This window comes from Entelurus aequoreus, linkage group LG20 (genome assembly GCF_033978785.1).
Source record: "Entelurus aequoreus isolate RoL-2023_Sb linkage group LG20, RoL_Eaeq_v1.1, whole genome shotgun sequence".
NCBI lineage: Eukaryota > Metazoa > Chordata > Actinopteri > Syngnathiformes > Syngnathidae > Entelurus > Entelurus aequoreus.
Genome location: NC_084750.1, coordinates 33,999,848 through 34,026,962, shown reverse-complemented (window position 1 = coordinate 34,026,962; position 27,115 = coordinate 33,999,848). Strand labels below are relative to the sequence as shown.

General features: G+C 36.4%; 1 protein-coding gene across 1 annotated transcript in view; it reads right to left on the bottom strand.

Moving 5' to 3' along the window:
• Window positions 1–522: 522 nt before the first annotated feature.
• The window catches only part of ext1b (exostosin glycosyltransferase 1b), a 380,067-nt gene continuing 353,474 nt past the window's right edge, over window positions 523–27,115 (bottom strand). The window contains exons 8-11 of the mRNA XM_062029979.1: window positions 7,993–8,082; window positions 6,676–6,836; window positions 5,932–6,103; window positions 523–2,489 (exon numbers count right to left, since the gene is read on the bottom strand). Coding sequence (XP_061885963.1) covers window positions 2,304–2,489; window positions 5,932–6,103; window positions 6,676–6,836; window positions 7,993–8,082 — 609 coding nt within the window. The 3' untranslated portion in view covers window positions 523–2,303. The remainder of the gene's footprint in view (window positions 2,490–5,931; window positions 6,104–6,675; window positions 6,837–7,992; window positions 8,083–27,115) is intronic.

The following is a 27,115-nucleotide window of genomic DNA, read 5'->3' as shown; positions in this document are numbered from 1 at the left end:
GATCCAGCGGGAATGCCAGGAACTTAGCCATCCTTTTAGTGTTGGGACACAAACTGCCAGGATGATGTCAGCGCTCGTCATCATCCAACATTTTACTACAGCTCTTCTAAACGCTTCCATCTGCTGCACGCGCTTTTTATTATCCTCCTCTTGCTTTTATCGACATTTTGCAATTGAACTCACGCCGAGAGCCAAGACGGCGCATCCCCCACTCAATTCCACGGCAATGGCGCACAAGACCGTTTATGTGATGCGACTTGAGAGTAGTCTGTGTACAGCACGACTCGACACACTTAATAACTCAGTTTCAGCATGATCCAAGGCTGCATGAGTGCTCTGTCGAGCCGCGGTTCAATTAAATGTGGTGGATTATTGGCAATACAATTTCATACATGAACTCCCCTCAGCGATGCAGGATCCACCTCGTAGTGTGCAGTCCTCTTTCCAAAAATAAATATATGTTTATGTACAATTATGATTTGATCTGCAAGGCCGAAGAAAATGTACGTTTTTACTCCATCGTCTCCAACAATTATACACGGTTTATAAAAAAGCAGACATTTAAAAAAAAAAAAATGTGATGTTGAAATAATAATAATAATGATACATCAAGTAGGAAAAAAGTGCTTAGGATGAACACTTGAATGCAACATTCAGTCACGTGTTGAAATGAACACAGGAAGTACATGATCATTCAAATGGAGCTTAAACTCAATCGGGATTTTAGGATATTAGACAGTGCCTTTGCTGTGTTGTACTGCAAAAGTAATTCATTGATTGAAAAAAGTATTTCTCTACTCACAATATTCCATCAGTACAAAGTAACTTTAAGGCTTGTAACATCGCAGGTAAAAAATAGAAAATAAAAACTTCAGAAGCAAACATTTTGATAGAAGTTTGCCTTGATAGTCATGCTATTTTTTTAATTCTACTTTAGCATAAATTTTTCAAAAATAAAAAAAAAGTTCTTTGCAATTTAGCCTTGTAAACAATTTATGTGATAATGGTGAAATAAATCAATTTTCACCCCATTGCGTAATAATGCCACATTTATACAGCAAAAGGTAACAATTTGGTGCATTATGTAATAAACCATCTAATGTCATGCATTAATTATAAAAACTGAAACAGTTAATCTTCATTACATTTCAAAGGTTTATTATTACATATTGCACCATTATTAGCAAAAATCAAGGCTAAATTGGCAAAGAAAACAATTATATTTTTCATGACATTTTTTTTTCTTTTGAGAAAAAACTGACATAAAAATTAAGCTAAAATAGAATCATAAAAAACAAACAGTATGACTGTCTTTGCAAACTTATAAGAAGTTGAGTTTTGCTTTTCTTTGAATGTTTTGTTGGCTCACACCACTGATGGCAAATATTGAAAAATGTGACGACGACCATAGAAGCTGCTCAGCACATGTTTGACACAACCGATAAAAGAGTGAAGTTAATGATCACGTGCAAGGAAATGCAGTCATCTCCCAGTTATTGTTACTCACTTCTTACACGTTTTTAAAAATATATATTATATACTTTACACCTTCTAATACTTGCGTGACCATGTTCCTTAAAACGTCGCCTGGACACTTCATTTATTAACCACTTTATGGCGGCGACAGTTTGACCCTGGAGTAGATGATTTCCTACCATGTTTTTCACGCTGGGCAAGTGCACTTTAGGAAGTACACTTAGAGTGCAGGGTAGTTCTGACAGTGTTACTTTCGTTGCACTCATGCTCTACTTGACTTTTCAATGCTGATTGCAAGTCTGACAGAAAGGCTGCTAATAATGTGTTGTTTTCATTCAAGTTAATCAATGACTGTCAGCCACGTTGTTGTCGAAGATGCTCCCCAATGCTAATGCTAATGCTAGTTAGTGGACTGATTGGCATTTTTGAAAGAAGAGCACCTGGGTGTCTCAAAGTAAATGAAGCAGCAGAATATGCAATAAATAACTTAAAAAAAAACAAAGATGGCACTCCCAGGAAATGGTGAGCAGGTTTAAGTACGACGAGCACATGGCAGGAAAGAAAAGATGTAAAAAAATTAAAAAAAAGACATTAAGGCCTGGATGAGGAAGTTGTGATCATAACTAAAAAGAATTGTCTGCTTTGAAAATTTCCAACCCTTGTTTACAACTGATTTGTACAAAAATCAAACCAGGCGACAAAGCAGCTGGGGTTGGGTTGGGGTGTCATGGTGTCCTGATGCGGGATACGTTGCTAGGTAACCAGACACCTTGCTGAGCCAGCAGGATAGTCCATCCACCAAGAGTGCTTCACCTTCTGCGGGCGGGTCAGAGCCTCTCGATGTCCCTGTACTTCTTACGCAGGATGGACACCTGGTCCTTGAACAGGACCGGATCCAGCCTCATCTGGGAGCGCACCAGCGGCATGGCGCCAAACCAGCTGGCAAACTTGTTCATGCACGTCTGCCGCTGAGCGAAGTGGTCCGGGTCGGCCCAGCGAGACGCTCTTGAGGACTGCGGGGGAGGGAGCGACGTGTGAGTCATGTGACCATTGCTTCTTTTCAAATGTACACCTGAGTTTGAATTGACAACGAGCCATGAACTAACTGCACTGACTGACTTGTGGTAGCTTAAATGCTAACATGAAAACAAGAGACATTCACGTATTTCCCCTGTAAGAAACAACATACCCCAAACTGAAGTTATATTAACACATTTCTGTCTGCGCAACAACGATAATGATGCACAAGCTGTGCTCTCTTAGAGAGTGATGTTCTTGTTTTTACGGTGCGTTCAAGGACTGCTGAACAGAGTAGGACGCCACGCCAGAAATAAAATATTCGATTTGTTTGTGCATGTTTCACTTAAATACATCTTAACAGTACAAACCAATTGTATATCAAGACTAAAACTCTATCAATGAAATGTACTATTGTGCATGTTTTGTAACTGTCTGTCTATTTTACACTGTCTAGTTCTGCCTCATTCCTGTGAGAATCCTGCGTGTGACTGAAGCGTGCTCAAGCAACATACAGGTATGTGAGCAGATACTATTGTATCATCTCTTACCAGGTGGGGAGTGCTTTCTTCAAGTGACAATTCAGGCAAAAATATTTGGTAAAAGTACTTTGAGCACATTCAGCAACACCGTCATTATGTGATCGTTACATCCCTACTACACAAAAAATATATCATATAAATACATGTTTTTATATAAAACGTTAATGGATGTAATATTTATACAAAAAAAATGTATATTGACTTTTTTTTACACTAATTTGGTCTTTTTTTCATGTTATTGGTGTGATATTGAGGAATATTCTTGCTTTTTATAACAGTCATACATTTTGTTTTTACATAAATGTGTAGAATAGCTGTAGTCCTTTTATATTACTTTTTATTAAAATGATGGAGACATGTTCTTGCTTTTAAATTTATTTATTTTTTTTAATATCGACCCTATAAAAGTTGTTATTGATATTTTTGCTTTTATTCCCAAAACATGTGGATATATTTTAACAATTATTTTATTTAATGTGCTACCTCAGTTTTTATTTGATAATTTTTTGCGCCTTTTTATTGGTGAGATATTAATTGTATTGCTTTTAAACAGAGCTTTTTAGTTTAAGATTTTCCTCAAATTTAAATGTACAACTTTTTCAACTTGTTACCTTCTATGAAGATGATATTCAGGAATAATATTGCGCCAAATTTTTTAAATGTCAAATTTAGCACTTTTTATAGTGTTTTGGGGTGTGTTTTATACTATTATTGGTGTTATATACATATGATTGTTTTTAATACTAAATGTACTACTTTTCAAACGATTATTGGTACGATATTAAGGAATATTTTTAGAGATGTCCGATACTGTCCAACTCTTAATTACCGATTCCGATACCGATATATACAGTCGTGGAATTAACACATTATGCCTAATTTTGTTGTGATGCCCTGCTGGATGCATTAAACAATGTAACAAGGCTTTCCAAAATAAATCAATTCAAGTCATGGAAAAAAATGGGTAAGGGGTAGCGGGGGGTGTAGTGTCCCGGAAGAGTTAGTGCTGCAAGGGGTTCTGGGTATTTGTTCTGTTGTGTTTATGTTGTGTTACGGTGCGGATGTTCTCCCGAAATGTGTTTGTCATTCTTGTTTGGTGTGGGTTCACGGTGTGGCGCATATTTGTAACAGTGTTAAAGTTGTTTATACGGCTACCCTCAGTGTGACCTACCTGTATGCTGTAGATATTATGTGATTGGGCCGGCATGCAAAGGCAGTGCCTTTAAAGGCCTACTGAAATGAATTTTTTAAATTTAAACGGGGATAGCAGATCTATTCTATGTGTCATACTTGATCATTTCGCGATATTGCCATATTTTTACTGAAAGGATTTAGTATAGAACAACGACGATAAAGATTGCAACTTTTGGTATCTGATAAAAAAAAGGCTTGCCCCTACCGGAAGTAGCGTGACGTAGTCAGTTGAACATATACGCAAAGTTCCCTATTGTTTACAATGATGGCCGCATGAAGTGAGAGAGATTCGGACCGAGAAAGCGACAATTTCCCCATTAATTTGAGCGAGGATGAAAGATTTGTGGATGAGTAAAGTGCAAGTGAAGGACTAGTGGGGAGTTGAAGCTATTCAGATAGGGAAGATGCTGTGAGAGCCGGGGGTGACCTGATATTCAGCTGGGAATGACTACAACAGTAAATAAACACAAGACATATATATACTCTATTAGCCACAACACAACCAGGCTTATATTTAATATGCCACAAATTAATCCTGCATAAAAACACCTGCGTGTTTGTTACGCTAGCTCCTAGCTCCTCTGCTAGCTCCTAGCTCCATAGAACACGCCAATACAATTCAAACACCTGATCAACACACACAATCACTCAGGCCAAAAGACCGTTCACCTAACCCAAGGTTCATAAAGCTTATATATTTTTAAAAAGTTACGTACATACGCAAAAAAAAGTTGCGCACATACGGTCAAGCGATCAAATGTTTAGAAGCCAAAGCTGCATACTCACAGTAGCATGTCTGCGTCTTTGTCATCCAAATCAAAGTAATCCTGGTAAGAGTCTGTGTTGTCCCAGTTCTCTACAGGCGTCTGTGTATCGAAGTCAAAAGTCCTCCTGGTTAGAGTCTCTGTTATCCGAGTTCTTCCATCTTGACTGCATCTTTCGGGAATGTAAACAAAGAAGCGCCGGCTGTGTACTGTTGTTGCTGACTACGTTCGAAAAATACGTCCATTTCGCACCGACAACTTTCTTCTTTGCTTGCTCAGCTTCCTTCTCCATAATGCAATGAACATGATTGCAACAGATTCACGAACACAGATGTCCAGAATACTGTGGAATTATGAAATGAAAACAGAGCTTTTTCGTATTGGCTTCAATGTGGAAGGCATACGTGTTCGCCGGGCCACGTCACGCGCATACGTCATCCTCAGAGGCGTTTCGAACCGGAAGTTTAGCGGCAAATTTAAAATGTCACTTTATAAGTTAACCCGGCCGTATTGGCATGTGTTATAATGTTAAGATTTCATCATTGATATATAAACTATCAGACTGCGTGGTCGGTAGTAGTGGGTTTCAGTAGGCCTTTAAGGTTTATTGGCGCTCTGTACTTCTCCCTACGTCCGTGTACACAGCGGCGTTTTAAAAAGTCATAAATTTTTTACTTTTTGAAACCGATACCGATAATTTCCGATATTACATTTTAAAGCATTTATCGGCTGGTAATATCGGCAGTCCGATATTATTGGACATCTCTAAATATTTTGGCTTTTTTCTCCACATAGTTTTAATGCAGTTTTAAAACACGTGAATAATAAAGGAGGGCAAATAAAGTACTCATTATTGATATTTTTTTGTGTATTTTAGGAAAGAAAATGTCTGATGAAAGTGTGTGTCAATCAAAGACTCGGTTGTGTTGCAGACCCACCTGGCCCATCATGGTCTCCTTGTACTGTTTCTTCTGGGTGACCTTGATGGGCGGCAACTTGGTGACGGCAGAGACCAGGAAGTTCATCAAGATGTCCTCACAGTTGGCCAGCTGGTCCACCATGGTCTTCAGACTGGAGGGCAGGTAGTTGGTGTACAGGTGATGGTAGTACCTGCAACACACCAGACGCTCTAAAACTGTTTGTTCCACAGCTTGAATGATTTAGGACTAACTTTTTTTTTATTGTGTCTTTTTTTAGGGGCTAAGAATATCTGAACTATGAATTGATGTAATTGTTCTGTGACCTTGGGCTTTTAAATCTTTTGTCTACTTTACTGTGGGAACTTGGATAACATCCTCTTTCTATGAACTACTTTCATTGGTTGGCATACTTAGTCAATTAGTGAATATTTGGTCCAAATGAAGAAGTTTCAGTATTTTCACAAGTTAGTGAGTGTGTTGGAGAACATGTGACTTACAGTAAGTAGAAATTAAAATACCTTTCACATATATATATATACATATATATATGTGTGTGTATATATATGTATATGTATATATATGTATATATATATATTACAGTATATGTCATATTTCTATTATTGTGTGTAATATACTGGATACAAGTAGGGGTTTTAGTTCATGTTTACAGGGCTTTAACTGTGTTTTAAAAAATATATATATATATATAAGTATTTCTATAGGAGAGAGGCTGATGCACCATACAGTAGTAGTAAATAATACCTGTGGTACATTGCTGCTCCTGTCAGCACCATGGAGTAGTCGTTGGTCCACTTGGACGTGTAACCCCAGCGCTCCTTGTTGCTGTCCCAGAAGTGACTGCGTGCAGGATAGCCCACGATTCGTTCGGGAAAACTCTGCCATACGGTGAAGGCGAAGTCCACCTGCACACACACAAATATGATGTCAATACACATCGTTTGGTATCAACTAAATGTGGGAGATATATCACGTCTGAATTGAGCTGGACTTTTAGTGCATGAATGAAGTGCACCTCCAAATAAAGAAGAGCATGGAACAGAAATGGGGAATGTATTCATAATAAATATGCAAAGTGAAACCACTCTATAAAGTGCAAGGAGTTTTTTTGTGTGTGAAAAATGACACATTGTCTTTGCTTTTCTTGCAAAAGTATTCCAGAATTGTTTACCATTGTGATTAAAATACGTATTTACAGTAGTAAAGTATACCTTGTTTGAAGTACCACTAATAGTCACACACACACACACTAGGTGTGGTGAAATTACCCTCTGCATTTGGCCCATCCATCACTGTTAATTGGTTCTAACCTTTAATCCCATGGAGTAATGCTGCCTGGTTTGGTCTCCGCTAGTGACAAATATTACTGTAATGTAGGCCTGCAACAACTAATAGATTAAAATCGATTATAAAAATAGTTGGCGATTAATTTAGTCATCGATTGGTTGGATCTATGCTATGCGCATAGGCAATTTTTTATTTTTATTTTTTTTAGAAACCTTTATTTATAAACTGCAACATGTACAAACAGCTGAGAAACAATAATTAAAATAAGTATGGTGCCAGTATGCTGTTTTTTTCCCAATAAAATACTGGAAAGGATAGAAATGTAGTTTGTCTCTTTTATCCGATTATTAATCGATTATCAAATTAATCGTTAGTTGCAGCCCTACTGTAATGATAGTTTTACTTCATCTAGCACAGTATTACAGTACACGAAAATGCAATAGAGTGAGGAATGTAAAATGTATATTTTCCACATATGTTAAAAATACATATATTTTATAAATATGATTCACATATTTTACTATTTAATGTTGAATATAAATAAACTAGTTATCCAATTTAAAAAATATTTCAAATATACATACACACAAATAATATATTGAATAAATATTAACAACAACATTGCAGCTGTGCATGTAATTAGAGTATGTGCGTGTTTGGAAATATTCTATCTGCCTGACTTTGCACACTAAATGACTGCAGGAGTACAAGTTTGTATTGATGAAGACACAGATTGTATTCTGCACATGAAAAAGGAGAGCGTGTAGAACTGACCTCGGTGGTGGACAACACCGTGTCTTCATCCAGGCTGAGGACCGCATCCGTCACTATGGCGTCGTAAGGGAAGAAGCGGCTGCTCATCACCTGCAGGGGGCGACATGGAGCAGAGTGCTGGAATCAAGCAGCTTTATTGAACATTTTAGGACCGGGAATGAAAACTACTGACATGAATAAAATTCTCTTTGCTCTAAAATATTTTCTTATATTGAACTGTTTGCACAACACAGCTGTGAAAATATCTACTACTTTGTACTTTTGAAAGATTCACTACATAAATGGATGATACGATACATTTTGTGCACTGGCCGAAACTGCAAATTTTGGTATCAATTCGACGGGTGAATGATCTACTACTATGTATGATACATATCAGTATCAGTAGCCTACTAATATCTGCAGTACTAGACCCATTTACAGAATCGGCACCAAATAATTCTGATACATTTTGTGCAATAGCTAATACTGTAAATTCTGATATCTATACAATAGGATCATGAAAATATAATTCATATGATAAATATCAGTATCAACACTAATATCGGCAATTCTGATCAGTGCAGACCAACATGCAAACATGAGTCGTGTGTCCTGCGCTTCTTTTCCCTTTTCCTCCATCACACGCAACAGACAAAACAATAGGTACACCTGCACTACGCACTACATGACCAGTGGCTGGCTGACCTTGTAAATACACGAGAGCGAGCATGAAGCTAACGTTTGTCTGCATTTCTTTCTTTTCTAATTTAATGTTTCACTTTTCTTTGACGCACTGCCATCAGAACAGTCTGCCATATGCCTGGGAGACAGTACAAAGGGCAAAAAGTGAAGAGGCGAAATGTGAAATGTCAATAATGAGCCACAAGGTGCTTCATATGACATTTTACATAAAATGTTTCCTTAGCCACTTATTTTTTCTTGACACAGTCACTGTTCCCCCTTTATCTAATTATAATTAGGACCCCAATTCAGCCCAGGGCCTTGGATACAGTAACAATTTCCAGTACCTCGGAATTTAATAATAAAATAGAGCTGATAATAAAGACTACTGTCTTGTTTTCTTATCATATTTCGCAAGTATTATATAGTAGATTTTGCCTGAAGTTGCAATTCCAAAATGTTAGATGGCAGTATTGTATATATATTTGTATATATATATATATATATATATATATATATATATATATATATATATATATATTAGGGGTGTGGGAAAAAATCGATTCACTTTTTTTTTTTTAATTAATCAATCCAACAAAACAATACACAGCAATACCATAACAATGCAATCCAATTCCAAAACCAAACCCGACCCAGCAACACTCAGAACTGCAATAAACAGAGCAATTGAGAGGAGACACAAACACGACACAGAACAAACAAAAAGTAGTGAAACAAAAATGAATATTATCAACAACAGTATCAATATTAGTTACAATTTCAACATAGCAGTGATTAAAAATCCCTCATTGACATTATCATTAGACATTTATAAAACATAAAAAAAAAAGAACAATAGTGTCACAGTGGCTTACACTTGCATCGCATCTCATAAGCTTGACAACACTGTGTCCAATATTTTACAAAGATAAAATAAGTCATATTTTTGGTTCATTTAATAGTTAAAACAAATTTACAATATTGCAATCAGTTGATAAAACATTGTCCTTTACAATTATAAAAGCTTTTTACAGAAATCTACTACTCTGCTTGCATGTCAGCAGACTGGGGTAGATCCTGCTGAAATCCTATGTATTGAATGAATAGAGAATCCTTTTGAATCGGGAAAAAAATCGTTTTTGAATCGAGAATCGTGTTGAATTGAAAAAAAAAAAAAGATTTTGAATCAAATCGTGACCCCAAAAATGGATATTGAATCGAATCGTGGGACACCCAAAGATTCACAGCCCTAATATACACTACCGTTCAAAAGTTTGGGGTCACATTGAAATGTCCTTATTTTTGAAGGAAAAGCACTGTACTTTTCAATGAAGATAACTTTAAACTAGTCTTAACTTGAAAAGAAATACACTCTATACATTGCTAATGTGGTAAATGACTATTCTAGCTGCAAATGTCTGGTTTTTGGTGCAATATCTACATAGGTGTATAGAGGCCCATTTCCAGCAACTATCACTCCAGTGTTCTAATGGTACAATGTGTTTGCTCATTGGCTCAGAAGGCTAATTGATGATTAGAAAACCCTTGTGCAATCATGTTCACACATCTGAAAACAGTTTAGCTCGTTACAGAAGCTACAAAACTGACCTTCCTTTGAGCAGATTGAGTTTCAGGAGCATCACATTTGTGGGGTCAATTAAACGCTCAAAATGGCCAGAAAAAGAGAACTTTTATCTAAAACTCGACAGTCTATTCTTGTTCTTAGAAATGAAGGCTATTCCACAAAATTGTTTGGGTGACCCCAAACTTTTGAACGGTAGTGTATATATATATATATATATATTGTATAATATACTGTGTGTTGCCTAGCCAGGAAGTAGTCTTTGCCATTAAACTTAAAGAGGAACTGTACTCTTTTTGGACTTTTGCCTATTGTTCACAATCCTTATAAGAGACAAGAACACCATAGTACTAGTACTGAAGGAATTCAGTCGGTACTTATTCCTAATGTCACCTGACTTCATATTCTTCCGCAGCGCACGGAACTAATCTTCTTTCTTTTCATGCAGTATTCAGTAAAAGTATCTTTATACCATGAATGCATGGAGCCATTACTACACAGAAGGAAGATAAAGCATGGAAAACATTTGCATCTTGATAATATTTCTATGTGTGCCGTAAAAAGACCTCAGATGGGAGCGCACCAGCCTGTGTGTGTGTGTGTCTGTCTGTGCATTGTGCAAATGCAAAGTACCTCCCACACAAATAAGCAGACACCTCAGACATGCATAGATGTGATGGACACACACACACACACACACACACACACACACACACACACACACACACACACACACACACACACACACACACACACACACACACACACACACACACACACACACACACACACACACACACACACACACACACACACACACACACACACACACACACACACGCTTATATAAAGACAACCTGAAGAGTGTTGCAGTTATTCATCGCATGTTTAAAAAAAAAAAATGTAAACAGTCTGCTGTGGAAAACCTTTCCAGTTCAATGCACTATTACGGTTGGCCAATGTGACCTTACTGCTTTCTCATCACTTGACCTTCAACACCTGACCTGCTGCGCTGGAGGCAGCTGGCCTCTCAATTGGTCTTCACTGCCACTGCAAACGCCATAAGAGGATACTAAAATGATTTTTAAATGCCATCAACAAGTCATAATCCTTTGAATTCCAAGTTGTAATCTTCCTGTTTTTACTGCACGTGACAGCTGCAACCAATCAGAGCGTTGACATCACAACCTAAAGAGTGTCATGGGCTCATTTTCAGCCCAATTTTTTATTATGAATTGTTAGTTATTACATTATTACACTCATAAGAAATGAGCATCTTTAATGCACTATTACGGTTGGCCATTGATCCAAGTTTCTATATTATCGATACCAATGGTAGTATCCGTATCAGATAATAGCACAAATATTATGTTTCATTGTTGGATTGTTATAATCCGTCGTCAAAATATAAACAATAATTGATAATATACTGTCATTTATTGTTGTATTTATGTTTTATTAAATTGTTCACTAATCAGTGTGTTGATAAACCAATAATTTTGTTAGCCTAAAATTTTTGATTCTGATATAAACCTGACCAACAAATTAAAAGCAAATTCATAAAATAAAATGATGACATTTTGTGCACTGGCCGATATTGCAATCAATCTGATATTTCCATTAATATATAATATACTGTATATGATAAATATTAGTATCTGTAATAATATCGGCAATCCTGGACAGCGGACACATATTTACTTGGTATCAGATAAATACCAAAATCACCAGTATAAGCAAATTCACAAAATAAATTAATGATATGCTGCATTTTGAGCACTGGTCATTACTGCAAATGTTGGTATTGAGCCAATAAATTCATGAATATATAATATATATGATCCATACATATTTACTTGGTATCGCATCAGTATAACTAGTATTAACTAATTCATAAAATAAATTACTGATAATATACATTTTGTTCACTGGCCAATAGTGTATCCGATAGGTTCATAAGTATAAGTGATACTGTATATAAATGATAAATATCAGTATTAGTACTAATTATGGCAACCCTGAACCCATATTTACTTGGTATTGGATCGATACCAAAACTTACAGTATCAGTAAATTCACAAAACAAACTATTAATAACAGAAGACAAAATGTCTTCTGTTATTAATAGTTTGTTTTGTGAATTTACTTACGACATTTTAGCAAAATATTTTTTCAGGAAAATATGCATTTTCTTACATTTACGGGTTTTGTCGGGACTCCTGATGACGTTTTAAGACATCTCCTACAACTATAGCACCAGAATTGTGCTGCTGAAGCAAGTCCGTTTTTTTGAATTTTTTGTAAGGGTCCCACCTTACGACATTTTAGCAAAATATTTTTTCAGGAAAATATGCATTTTCTTACATTTACGGGTTTTGTTGGGACTCCTGATGACGTTTTGAGACATTTCCTACAACTACAGCACCAGAATTGTGCTGCTGAAGCAAGTCTGTTTTTTTGAATTTTTTGTAAGGGTCTCCCTTACGACATTTTAGCAAAAAAATGTTTCCGTAAAATATGCATTTTCTTACATTTACGGGTTTTGTTGGGACTCCTGATGACGTTTTGAGACATTTCCTACAACTACAGCACCAGAATTGTGCTGCTGAAGCAAGTCTGTTTTTTTGAATTTTTTGTAAGGGTCTCCCTTACGACATTTTAGCAAAAAAATGTTTCCGTAAAATATGCATTTTCTTACATTTACGGGTTTTGTTGGGACTCCTGATGGCGTTTTGAGACATCTCCTACAACTACAGCACCAGAATTGTGCCGCTGAAGCAAGTCTGTTTTTTGAATTTTTTTTTGTGAAAAAAAGTTTTCCCAAAAAAAGCATTTTCTGCCATTTTTAGGTTTTGTCGGGACTCCTGATGACGTTTTGAGACATCTCCTACAACTACAGCACCAGAATTGTGCTGCTGAAGCAAGTCCGTTTTTTTGAATGTTTTTTACGACATTTTAGCAAAATATTTTTTTTTCGTAAAATATGCATTTACTTCCATTTTCGTATTTTGTCGGGACTCCTGATGACGTTTTGAGACATCTCCTACAACTACAGCACAGGAATTGTGCTGTAGTGGATTTGCCGATGCTGCAGATTTTGGTATCGATCCGATAGGCTTATGCATATATAATATATACGATTGATATTAGCATCAGTACTAATATCGCCAATACTGGACACACATTTACTTCATATCGCAACTAGGGTTGGGCGATATGGACGAAAATGTATATCTCGATATATTTTTACTTAAACTCGATATTCGATATATAGCTCAATATATTTTTCGGTGAATGTATACATATAAAGATATAAAACATTTTGTGATATTTTGTGAAATTGAAGTGAATGACAACTGTACTGTAAACACTTTTATTAACCCACTTAGTTAAGATGGGTATTAACAGCACAGAAAATAAACTGTTTAAGTAGCACAGAATAACATAACATAAATAAAATTGAAAAATATTATTTCTACATAAAATAAATGACATAGCTGTGCAAAAAATACAAAATGTATCAAACTTAGATAAGAAAATACATTTGCAGGCAGGCACTTTGTGATTTCCCTTCCTGGATATATATATATATATATATATATATATATATATATATATATATATATATATATATATATATATATATATATATATATATATATATATATATATATATATATATATATATATATATATACGTATATATATATCAGTATCAATACTAATATTGGCATATTAATATAAATTTCCTCCATCCAATTGTATATCATAATACAATATAAGATCGATATCAGTACTGCTGAATAGAGGTGGGGGAAATAATCGATTTTTAGATGCATCGCAATTTGGACATGCAAAATTATCAAATCGATTAGTAAGCATCAATAATCGATGTATTAATTGTAGATAAAGTAATGCAGACAGTTATAAAATTGGCTGACTGCAGCGAGCCACCAACCAGCTCCTTTACTATCTGGCACTTATGGTCCAGTTTTGTACACATTTTCCTTTATTTAATACATGTGGGAATTAATTTAACGGTTTCTTATTCCAATTGATTTTTTTTTTTAAGTTGCAAGTGATAAACGCTTATTTAGTGAAATAAAAATACATGTACAACTGCATCAAAATACATAAATTAAAGATGCATCAATAATCGAATCGTAGCTCCTTGATCGTTATCAAGAGGTGCCCAAAAATTCCCATCTCTACTGCTGAATAGTGATATCAAGTACATATATTATATTCTTATAATACATCTGATTGATATCAGTACCAGTACTAATATTGGACCCATATGTACTTTGTATCGGGTGGTTAACAACACTTACAGTATCGGCAAATATGATACATTTTGTGCAAATTATAGTATCGATCTGATAGGTTCATGAATATTATAATAAATATGATACATTTCAGTACTAATATCAGCAATCCTGAACGCATATTTACTTGGTATCGGATGAATATTTACAGTATGGGCCAATGTACACATTATAGTCTTTCAAACTGGCCCCAATGTTTTTCAGTGAAAAAAGTTTGGAGACCCCAGACCTAAACTAAGCAAATAAAGTATTATGGATGTATTCTTGTATAAAATTAATGTATAAATGTATGAATGTATAAAATTATTATTATTGGTCATATGTTTACATGTTACCTAGACTGTCTTTGACTATGGCACAGGAACAAGCCTGATAAACGATGCAATGAAAATATATTTACTGTTCCACACACGCAGTATCACTGCAGGTGAGTGTTTTCCCTGCGGCCCACCGTGTCACCGACTAAAAGAGACGAGAGGATGGAGAGGACAGAGACCGAGTCGTCTTCCCACTCACTTCTAACGAGGCCATGCTGTGTCAGCATTATTACTGTTGTCTCCCGCCGTACGACAAAGCAAACAAGGCATCCACTTCTCTGGGCGGTTAGACAACGCCGAGAGGAGGGACCGGGGCATCTAAGTGGCGATGTCATACCAGGGCCCCAAACACAGGGGCCGCGGTATGCATTGTAATTTGTGATTTAAGTCCAAGTTGGCTAACAATGCAGTGCAGCTAATGGGAGTACACCATTATGCCGTCCAAAAAACATCTAAAAACCCCCACCAATACCCCATGTCATATTGTTATTACAGGTGCTAACGCTGAGGAACTACTTTTAGTGGCGGCGTGATCTCAGAGCTAACTAGCTTATGCAGCTATTGAAATACTAAACCTGCATCTTCTTTGAGATTGTGAAAGATAATTCTAGATTAATAATCATGCCTCTCACTTGTATAGGTGAAGGTTGTGGCTAGGGATGTCCGATAATGGCTTTTTGCCGATAGCCGATATTCTCCAACTCTTAATTACCGATACCGATATCAACCGATACCGATATCAACCGATACCGATATCAACCGATACCGCTATATATACAGTCGTGGAATTAACACATTATTATGCCTAATTTGGACAACCAGGTATGGTGAAGATAAGGTCCTTTTTTAAAAAATTTATAAAATAAGATAAATAAATTAAAAACATTTTCTTAAAAAAAAAGAAAGTAAAACAATATAAAAACAGTTACATAGAAACTAGTAATTAATGAAAATGAGTCAAATTAACTGTTAAAGGTTAGTACTATTAGTGGACCAGCAGCACGCACAATCATGTGTGCTTACGGACTGTATCCCTCCAGACTGTATTGATATATATTGATATATAATGTAGGAACCAGAATATTAATAACAGAAAGAAACAACCCTTTTGTGTGAATGAGTGTAAATGGGGGATGGAGGTTTTTTGGGTTGGTGTACTAATTGTAAGTGTATCTTGTGTTTTTATTGTTGATTTAATAAAATTAAAAAAAAAAAAACACAAAAAAAACCGATACCGATAATAAAAAAAACAATACCGATAATTTCCGATATTACATTTTAAAGCATTTATCGGACGATAATATCTCTCTAATATACATACATACATACATATACATACATCTCTAGTTGTGGCCATACTTGGTGGTCAACTTTGTCATTCAATTTAGACCCGCAGATGTTGAGAAAGACACGGAAAGTTGCTCCTTTTTTTAATTTAATTTTACCTGTGCGAGGATTAGGATTATTTCTTCACCTAAACAGTAATCTCATCAGTCGGCATCCCAGTAGACATTGTACAGTAAAATATTTGTTTTTATTATGTTCGCAATATGTATTTTTTGTCCAGCAATTAGCAACAGTACTGGTAGCTGGATCTGCTTATCACCCAACTTCTAAAACTTGTAGCTCATCCCCCGTATATTTAGGCTCAATGATGTAAATTTCTGCATCATTATTTGTCCCAAAGTCATCTTTGTTGTCTCTCATGAAGTCGGCCATGAATAGTTGTTGAAGTTGAAGGCAATTGCGAAAATGTGATGCTTCTGGGAAATTAATACGTATGCTTAAATGAGCATAGTACGTAAATATTACATGTTATTATAAATGTGCCTATTACTACATTACATATACATTGGGGCAAAAAAGTATTTAGTCAGCCACCCATTGCCAATCAATGGGTGGCTGACTAAATACTTTTTTGCCCCACTGTATATTGTATTTTCCGGGTTATAAAGCCGCCAATATTTAATCCGCAACCACCAAATTTTAAAAGACAATATAAATGAGCCGCACCGGATTATAGATCGCAGATACATACCGGCACAAAATATTTTTTAAATATTAATTGTTGACAAACGGTGCCTGTAACACGGCAGTAAAACGGCCGATCAAACAAAACAGATGTGATCTTCATTGATCCACTAGCTGCGGAAGCTAGCTCTCCAATCAGCTAAACAGACTCAATAAATCCACGGTGATGTTTTGGTGAATTTACAAAACTGAAAGAATACAAAAAAAATGTCATTGTAAGTTAATAATACGAACACAGACAGCTAATGTGTTAGCACTACCCACGTTAGCTTGATTATATTACAATAGCACATACAAATATGCATGAAAACAGTTTTACAGACATCACACGTGGGACAGTTTAGTAAGTATGAATTTTTTTGGAGTAATGAATGAAGAATCTTTTCGAGCAGAAATGCTATGGACAAATACTTCCATTTAAAGGAACGAAACAGGAAGTACATTATTAACCCACAGCACTATAATGCAAGGATCTGCTAATGTGTTTACAGAGGTCCAAGTTCCTCTAAACCAGTTTTTTTCCACCTTTTTTGAGCCAAGGCACATTTTTTGCAATGAAAAAGTCCGGAGGCACACCACCAGTAGAAATCATTAAAAAACGAAACTCAGTTGACATATAAGTCTACTTATTACATACATATAAGTATACGTAGATTAAGTAATAAGTAATAAGTAGATATATGTACTTATATTGTCTCTCACCTCATTCTTGAACCAAGATGTTGGTACTGTGTGTGAATGCTTCAAGGTGATCTTTGATGACGCTTGGACATCTATGATGAGTTTAAAGGGAAACAGCACTTTTGGGGGAGGGGTCCAAGTTATGTATGTATATATGTATGTAGATCGCAGATACATACCGGCACAAAATATTTTTTTTAAATATTAATTAATATTAATTTAAATATTTATTAAATATTAATTAATATTAATGTATATATGTATGTTGATGTTGTAGATGATGTATGTATGTAGATGTATGTATATGTATGTAGATCGCAGATACATACCGGCACAAAATATTTTTTAAATATTAATTGTTGACAAACGGTGCCTGTAACACGGCAGTAAAACGGCCGATCAAACAAAACAGATGTGATCGTCATTGATCCACTAGCTGCGGAAGCTAGCTCTCCAATGAGCTAAACAGACTCAATAAATCCACGGTGACGTTTTGGTGAATTTACAAAACTGAAAGAATATAAAAAAAATGTCATCAACAACAACATCATACATACATACATCAAGATGTTGGTACTGTGTGTGAATGCTTCAAGGTGATCTTTGATGACGCTTAAGTACTTATTAAGTACTTAAGTACTTATTACATACATACATATTATAGATTACATACATACATATTATAGATCATATAAGTACATATACTTATATGTACTTCTTTCAATGGAGGTAATGGATTCGCTGTATTCTGACTTCATGAGAGACAACAAAGATGACTTTGGGACAAATAATGATGCAGAAATGTACATCATTGAGCCTAAATATACGGGGGATGAGCTACAAGTTTTAGAAGTTGGGTGATAAGCAGATATAAGTAGATCCTTGCAATGACATTTTAATGACATCCAAAAGATGGCGCCATGGCACAAACAATAACGCATCTTTTCAGTGTCTGTGTCGGTGTAATATGAAAACTATTTGTTGAATACAAAACGTTATGGCTGTTAACGAAGAAAAATCCATAAATTAGACGCACCGTTTTATAAACCGCAGGGTACAAAGTGTGGGAATAAAATAGCGACTTATAGTCCAGAAAATACAATACTTACAGCATGTATATAAAAAATGTAACGTTTTCGGATGTTTTTTTAGAGCGTTTAATAGGCAGAATACAGCGAATCCATTACCTCCATTGAAAGAAAAACGTATGTGGGCTTGTCTCATATAAATTTAATGAATGATAGACAAAATTCTCCCCCAAAAGTGCTGTTTCCCTTTAAACTCATCATAGATGTCCAAGCGTCATCAAAGATCACCTTGAAGCATTCACACACAGTACCAACATCTTGGTTCAAGAATGAGGTGAGAGACAAAAGGTAAAAATATAACAAATGTATTTGTGGTAGCGTAGGATAATGGTATGTACAAGTTTCACTTTTGCATTCCTGCAGTTTATCCAAAATGCAGCTGCTTGAGTCCTGACAAGAACCAGGAAATACAACCATATAAGTCCGGTGCTTAGGTCAATGCACTGACTTCCTGTTGTTCAAAGAATAGACTTTGAAACAGCTTGGCATGTGTGCAAGTCTTTCCATGGTTTTGTCCAAAGTACATCTCTGACATGTTAGAGCCATGTGAACAAACTCGAGCTCTGAGAACTTCAGGGAGTGGTCTCCTGATGCTGCCCAAACTCAGGACCAAACATTTTGAGGCTGAGTTTTAGTTTTATGGTCTTAAAATCTGGAATATTTTTCCCACAAGAAGTGAGACAGCGTTGTGAATGTTCAAATCCAGGCTGAAAACACTTTATTAAATTAAGCATAGGACACACTGTATGTATTTTATCTACACTATTTGATTTCATTTAAATTATGATTGTTTTTATTTTATGATTCAATATAAATTATGGTTATTTTATATTTTTGCTTTGGCCTCTGAATTTTCTGTAAAGCACTTTGAATTGCCTTGTGTACGAATTGTGCTCTCTATATAAACTATATAACTGTAGTGCTTTCAAGGAACCTCAAATGAAGTTAAAAACAGAGGTGTCATTAGGTTTTAAAGATGGGGAAGTGAACCCCCAGAAGATGCACTAATAATATGATTATTGATGAGTTATATTGATTCGTATTGTAAGTATTGGGGCAGTGAATCTTTGGGCCCTCCACGATTCAATTTGATTCTTGGGGGTAACGATTTGATTCAGAATCAATTCTCAATACTTTTTTAATAACATTAGGTGCCAGTTCTATGACAAACTACATTCCTCCATACAATAGATAACACAGCTCTGATCAATTTACCGTATTTTTCGGACTATAAGTCGTAGTTTTTTTCATAGTTTGGCCGGGGGTGCGACTTATACTCAGGAGCGACTTATGTGTGAAATTATTAACACATTACCGTAAAATATCAAATAATACTATTTAGCTCATTCACGTAAGAGACTAGACGTATAAGATTTCATGGGATTTAGCGATTAGGAGTGACAGATTGTTTGGTAAACGTATAGCATGTTCTATATGTTATAGTTATTTGAATGACTCTTACCATAATATGTTACGTTAACATACCAGGCACGTTCTCAGTGGGTTATTTATGCCTCATATAACGTACACTTATTCAGCCTGTTGTTCACTATTCTTTATTTATTTTAAATTGCCTTTCAAATGTCTATTCTTGGTGTTGGGTTTTATCAAATAAATTTCCCCCAAAAATGCGACTTATACTCCAGTGCGACTTATACATGTTTTTTTCCTTCTTTATTATGCATTTTCGGCTGGTGCGACTTATACTCCGGAGCGACTTATAGTCCGAAAAATACGGTATATATTACTTTAAAAAATACTGGTTTTGTTTAATACAATTCTACCCAAACATTTAATAAAGTCAAACACAAATAAGACAACAAGAGTTGTATCCCACACTTCTCTTTTCTAAAGTAAATATGTACAGCAGATATGAGCATCTGCATCATTAATATGATTTGCCTGAGTGGCCGGACAGGACAGATTAAAAAATAAATAAATAAAAACATTTTTATCGATTTTTCTGAGCTGATTAAGAAATCATTACAAATAAGAACCGCCATTTTTTTTGACACCCACAGTATATGTGAATCAGCTAGTCTCTCACCCCAAGTACAGGAAAACTTGACAAATGTATATTATTATTTAAGTCAATGATGCTATTTTTACTTAAATTAATATTCCTTGTATTGGATTTGGCGGCACTATTTTGTAAAAAAATTAATAAAATAACTTTTTTTTCTTAAAAATGTGACAGTGAGACAAACAGAGCAGAGATAAAGAAGAAAAAAAGGGGGTGTTGCCAAACCCCAGGTGGTTTGTAACGTTAGAAGTGCGACATATTAGCCTGGGGCTTCCTGGTGCCCTCATGGAATGTGAGCTCTTACAGTAGGAATCTGCCTTGCAGCGCTTTAAAGGGGAGCAGCAGGAGAAAGGACCGTGGGTGTGTGTCGGACACATTAAGCCACCATCGAGATTCTCACCAGCCCGTCAGTGCTCACATTTTTAGGGCGCATTTTCTCTTTCTTTCTGTCAACAAAGCTTTTGAAAAGCCTGCACCCCAAACAGTATTTGTTTCATGTCACTCAATCTGTGGCGCTCAGCTTCAAGGCCGGCGGGGAGGTAACTATCTTTGCAAGCCGTACGCACGGCGCTGAAGGCCAGACAGATTTTGGAAACAGCTGGACACGGTCGTTTGAAGCAAATGTAGCACAAAAGAGAATAAAAAAGGGCTTTTTTTGAGAGACGTACAGCTGTAGCTTCACATGCACATACCCCATTAGGCACCACTAATTAGCAGTTAGCAAAATTGGGTTGAAATTGCAGTGCATGAGCACACAAATACACGACATTACCTCAGCAAACCTCTACAGCAGGACTATTCAAATGTTGGCACAGGGGCCAAATCCGGCCCGGGAATGACATCATTCCGGCCCCTGACTTCAGTTTAAAACACACATTTTTCCAGCAAATTCCTAAAAACAGTAGAGTGCTCCTGTTGTTTAGAGCAGTGTTTTTCAACCACTGTGCCGCGGCTAGTGTGCCGTGAGACACAGTCTGGTGTGCCGTGGGAGATGATGTAATTTTACCTATTTGGGTTAAAAATATGTTTTGCAAACCAGTCATTTTAGTCTGCAAATTATGTATTGTTGTTGAGTGTCGGTGCTGTCTAGAGCTCGGCACAGTAGCCGTGTAATACTCTTCCATATCAGTAGGTGGCAGCCGGTAGCTAATTACTTTGTAGATGTCGGAAACAGCGAGGGGCAGTGTGCAGGTAAAAAAAAGGCTAATGCTTAAACCAAAAATAAACAAACAGTGAGCGCCCCTAGGAAAAGGCATTAAAGCTTTGGAGAGGCTATGCAAAACAAAACTAAAACTGAACTGGCTACAAAGTAAACAATAACAGAATGCTGGACGACAGCAAAGACTTACTGTGGAGCAGAGACGGCGTCCACAAAGTACATCCGAACATGACATGACAATCAACAATGTCCCCACAAAGAAGGATAAAAACAACTGAAATATTCATGATCACTAAAACAAAGTAGATGCGGCAAATATCGCTCAAAGGAAGACATGAAACTGCTATAGGAAAATACCAAAAAAAGAGAAAAAGCCACCAAAATAGGAGCGCAAGACAAAAACTAAAACACTACACAGGAAAACAGCAAAAAAGCTCAAAATAAGTCAGGGCGTGATGTGACAGGTCGTGACAGTACACCTACTTTGAGAAAAGAGCTATATTGATGCATGGTTGGTTATGGTTTAAAGTCATATCCGACAATTGCGACAACGACTTTTTGCTGTCAACTGAGTTTCGTTTTTTAATGATTTCTACTGGTGGTGTGCCTCCGGACTTTTTCAACGCAAAAAATGTGCCTTGGCTCAAAAAAGGTGGAAAAACACTGGCTTAGAGGAACTTGGACCTCTGTAAACACATTAGCAGATCCTTGCAATGACATTTTAACTTTGCTAGCAAACACAGAAGACGGGGGTCTAAACTTGTAATTTCTAGAACTGAGGTGCTCCTCAAGGCACTCCTTTAAGTCCTCTCCTTTTTTGCAGTTATTTTTTAAAATGTGATTTATGTAACTAATGTGTTTGTTTACTTCAGATGCAGTCAGTAGTCAATTGTTCCAAATTCTTTGGTTACACGAGTGGTGTTCCTCAAGGTTCCGTTTTAAGTCCTCTTTTTTTTCATCGAGTCTTTTTCAACTACTAGGAGACTCACATAACTGCAGCAGATTCTTGAAAACACTACAGAGCTGTCCTAAATATGATCTTTGATAAGCTTTTTTGCAGAACTTCCTTAAAAACAGCAGAGAGCTCCTGTAACTCTGACAATATAAATATACCAAAATCAAATGGCTACTGTGGAGGACATTGGTTGTCTGGGATATAAAAAATAAAAATAATAGTGAAAGTAGAAGCCCAGCCCCTTGGTCCTTAGCTTTCTGGAAATGTAGCCCCTAAAACAATGCAATTGAAAATCCTTGCTCCACATCATCATTCAAAATGAAAAGTGTTCTTGCTTAGAATAAATTGAAACACTCCTCTCTCAAAGTCTGAAGTAAAAACAATCTTCTCCTTAAGCTACCCACTGGCTGCTGAAGCTAGCTCTCCATTCAGCTAAACAGTCTGAATAATAGCATTGATACAGCATGTTAGCCCAATGCTAACAACATTAGCTTAATGGCGTATCAATAGCACGTATGAAATATGCATAAGAACACTACTACAGACACCTAATGTGTAACCATTAAGTCAGTGTGCGTTGTTTAGTCGATATTGTACACTTACAAGCCTTGTTGAAGAGGTGGATGAGAATTTGTCGACAACTAGCAGATGACCTTTCTACTTCCGGTTCGAGACAGCAGCAAAAGGAAGTACTTTATCCAACTGCAATACCTACAGTAAGTGTATTCGACCACAAGATGGAGCCACAGCACAAGCAACAACACACAGAACTACACTGGGGGCGTAACAATACTACTCAAGAATAATGAGGAGCAAGGGATGGCATATGTGCATGTCATTTTTTTTGTTGAGTTGGAGTCTCCAATAAGGCCAGAAATAGTTTCAAGTGTTTCAAGTTGCGAAAACATTCTGACAGATCCAGCGTACGAAGTGTGTGTAAGAAGCAGAGTTACAATGCCATTGACACTTCAGTCCCATTATAATGTGTTTATGAGCGAAGGCAAAGGGTAGCGACAAATCTATTTGTTGTGATCCAAATTTATCACTTAATTCTAACTCAAATCACTTAAGTCTAACACACATTTTAGCAATTTGTAACAACATTCAGTCATTCCACTTGCATTAGTTTATGTTACGTGGGCGGGTTGGACTGTACTAATAATTGGCAACAGGCTAACCAGCTGTGTGCGCGTCTACATATCTATATGTGCAATACAGTGGAGCTGGTGAACTACATTATCTTTAAACTCCTCGTGCAGGTCTGGATGATTGTTATTTAAATGTTTACCAATGTTGGAAGCAAAGGTGATAATTAGAGATGTCCAATAATGGCTTCTTTGCCGATATCCAATATTCCGATATTGTCCAACTCTTAATTACCGATTCCGATATCAACCGATACCGATATATACAGTCGTGGAATTAACACATTATTATGCCTAATTTTGTTGTGATGCCCCGCTGGATGCATTAAACAATGTAACCATACCATGAATTGATTAACGTGGACCTCGACTTAACGCACCCCTCTTTATTAACCAGTAGAATTGCCGTTTTTGCCATTTTCCTCTCCACACTGTTTTTGCTTGTATGCACTTTGCGTGTTGACCAGTGTTAGTAACGCCATTACTTTAACTAGTAACAAGTGATCTGATTTAGGGTCATTCCGACGCTGTCAGCGATAGCTTGATGTAACGTGGCACGCTACTTTTGATGTGGTTTTATGTCAACAACAAGACAGCGACATAAGTGCTGCAAGTTCAACGCAGGAGTGATCTTTTTACTCAGTGAAAGCAACAAGCAGCACCGCACTAAAATGAACCCTGACACAGCAGACAACAACATGGGAGTAATGAACAATGAATCAATGATTGAAGTGACAAATTTGCCATCCATGCAATACACTGTTTGTTGACAAGAAGATAGGACAACCATCAAAGCACATTCAATCTATTTATCAACCAGAGGTACCACAATCCGGTGAAAAGATTCAAAAGAACTGCCACTGTTATCGGCTAAAGCTAAAAAACACAGCTCCGTTGAAACCCTCAATGACGTCACACGTCACTTGGCAACAGGCCATGATTTTTTATTTATTTAAAAGTAATTTTGTTAGTAATTCAATTAATTTTATGTTAAAGTAACAAGTAACTATAATTAATTACTTTTTAAAAGTAATTTTCAGAACACTGGTGCTGACACACTCAACATCATGCGCCTCAGCTCTATACGTCACTGCCGCAATGCAATATGCTAATGAAAAATGGACAGGTATTTTTCAAAGGCAGTATAGTTTCGTTTTTAATTCATTAGTACTGCGGTACTTTATTAGTACAGGTATACGGTACAACCCTAGTAGGGAGGTACCGATAAACAGTATTGATGATAACTGCACTTAGATAAACTCATGGATGGACTGGTGCGAGCTTAAATGCTAACATGAAAGCAAGAGACATTAACGTCGTTCCCCGTTAAGAAAGGACATATCCCAATGTAAACGTATGCAAACACATTAAACCTACAAGCTGTGCTCTCTTAGAACAGAGTGATCGTTCTATACTCAGAGGAATATAACACAAAGGGTTTTTTATGGTGCGTTTAAGGACCGCTAAACAGAGTACGACACCACAATTTTGCAACATCACAATTTGAAAGTATACTTTTTTTAACTGTGTCCATCAATATATATTAGGTTTAATGTAGTACTTATTAGCACTAATACATTACAAAAGACACAGGTGTGTGTTTTGGGTTGGTACAGTACATCCGGAAAGTATTCATAGCGCTTCACTTTTTCGACATTTTGTTATGTTAAGGCCTTATTTAATAATAGAATACATTTTTGTCCTCCATATTAACACAATCCGGTAAAAACATAATACCCCATAATGACAATGTCATTTTTTTTTTTAATTGTGCAAACTTATTCAAACTAAACCAAACTACAAAAATCACACCTATATAAGTATTCAGAGTCTTTGCTCAATACTTTGTTGATACATCTTTGGCAGCAATTACGGCCTCAAGTATTTTTGAATATGATGCCACAAGCTTGGCTCAACTATCTTAGGGCAGTTTGGCCCATTTCTCTTGGGAGCACATCTCAAGCTCCTTCATGTTGGATGGGATTCATCTTCAATACACTGCAAAATGTTAAAATAATAAAAATTAAAATCACATTGTCATTACGGGCTATTGTCTGCAGAATTATTAGGACAAAAATGTATGTATTACATTTTTGAATAAGACTAACATACCTTATTTTTCCTAAAAGGCGCACTTAAAATCCTTTCATTTTCTCAAAAATCGCCAGTGCGCCTAATGTACAGCATAATTCTGGTTGTGCTTACTGACCTCGAAGCAATTTTATTCAGTACATGGTGTAATGATAAGTGTGACCAGTAGATGGCAGTCATACATAAGAGATATGTGTAGACTGCAATATGATGGCAGTAAACAACACCAAAACTTTACATGTTCCATTGAGAATATAGAACATTACACACGGCACTCAAAAATCTGTCAAAATGTTTTAAGTACGACTTCGGTAAGCTATGAAGCCTATCTACATGCTGCCGCTGGGTGACATCATACGCAAATACAGTGTTAGCTTTCACTGTTATGCTGATGACACCCAACTCTACATGCCCCTAAAGCTGACCAACACGCCGGATTGTAGTCAGCTGGAGGCGTGTCTAAATGAAATTAAACAATGGATGCCCGCTAACTTTTTGCAACTCAACGCTGAGAAAACGGAAATGCTGATTATCGGTCCTGCTAGACACCGACATTTATTTAATAATACCACCTTAACATTTGACAACCAAACAATTACACAAGGCGACTCTAAAGAATTTGGGTATCATCTTCGACCCAACTCACAGTCACACATTGAGTGTTACTAAAACGGCCTTCTTTCATCTCCGTAATATCGCTAAAATTTGTAAAATTTTGTCCACCAGTGACGCTGAGATCATTATTCATGCGTTGGTTACGTCTCGTCTCGATTACTGTAACGTATTATTTTCGGGTCTCCCTATGTCTAGCATTAAAAGATTACAGTTGGTACAAAATGCGGCTGCTGGACTTTTGACAAGAACAAGAAAGTTTGATCATATTACGCCTATACTGGCTCACTTGCACTGGCTTCCTGTGCACTTAAGATGTGACTTAAAGGTTTTACTACTTACGTATAAATTACTAAGCGGTCTAGCTCCATCCTATCTTGCTGACTGTATTGTACCATATGTCCCGGCAAGAAATCTGCATTCTAAGAACTCCGGCTTATTAGTGATTGCC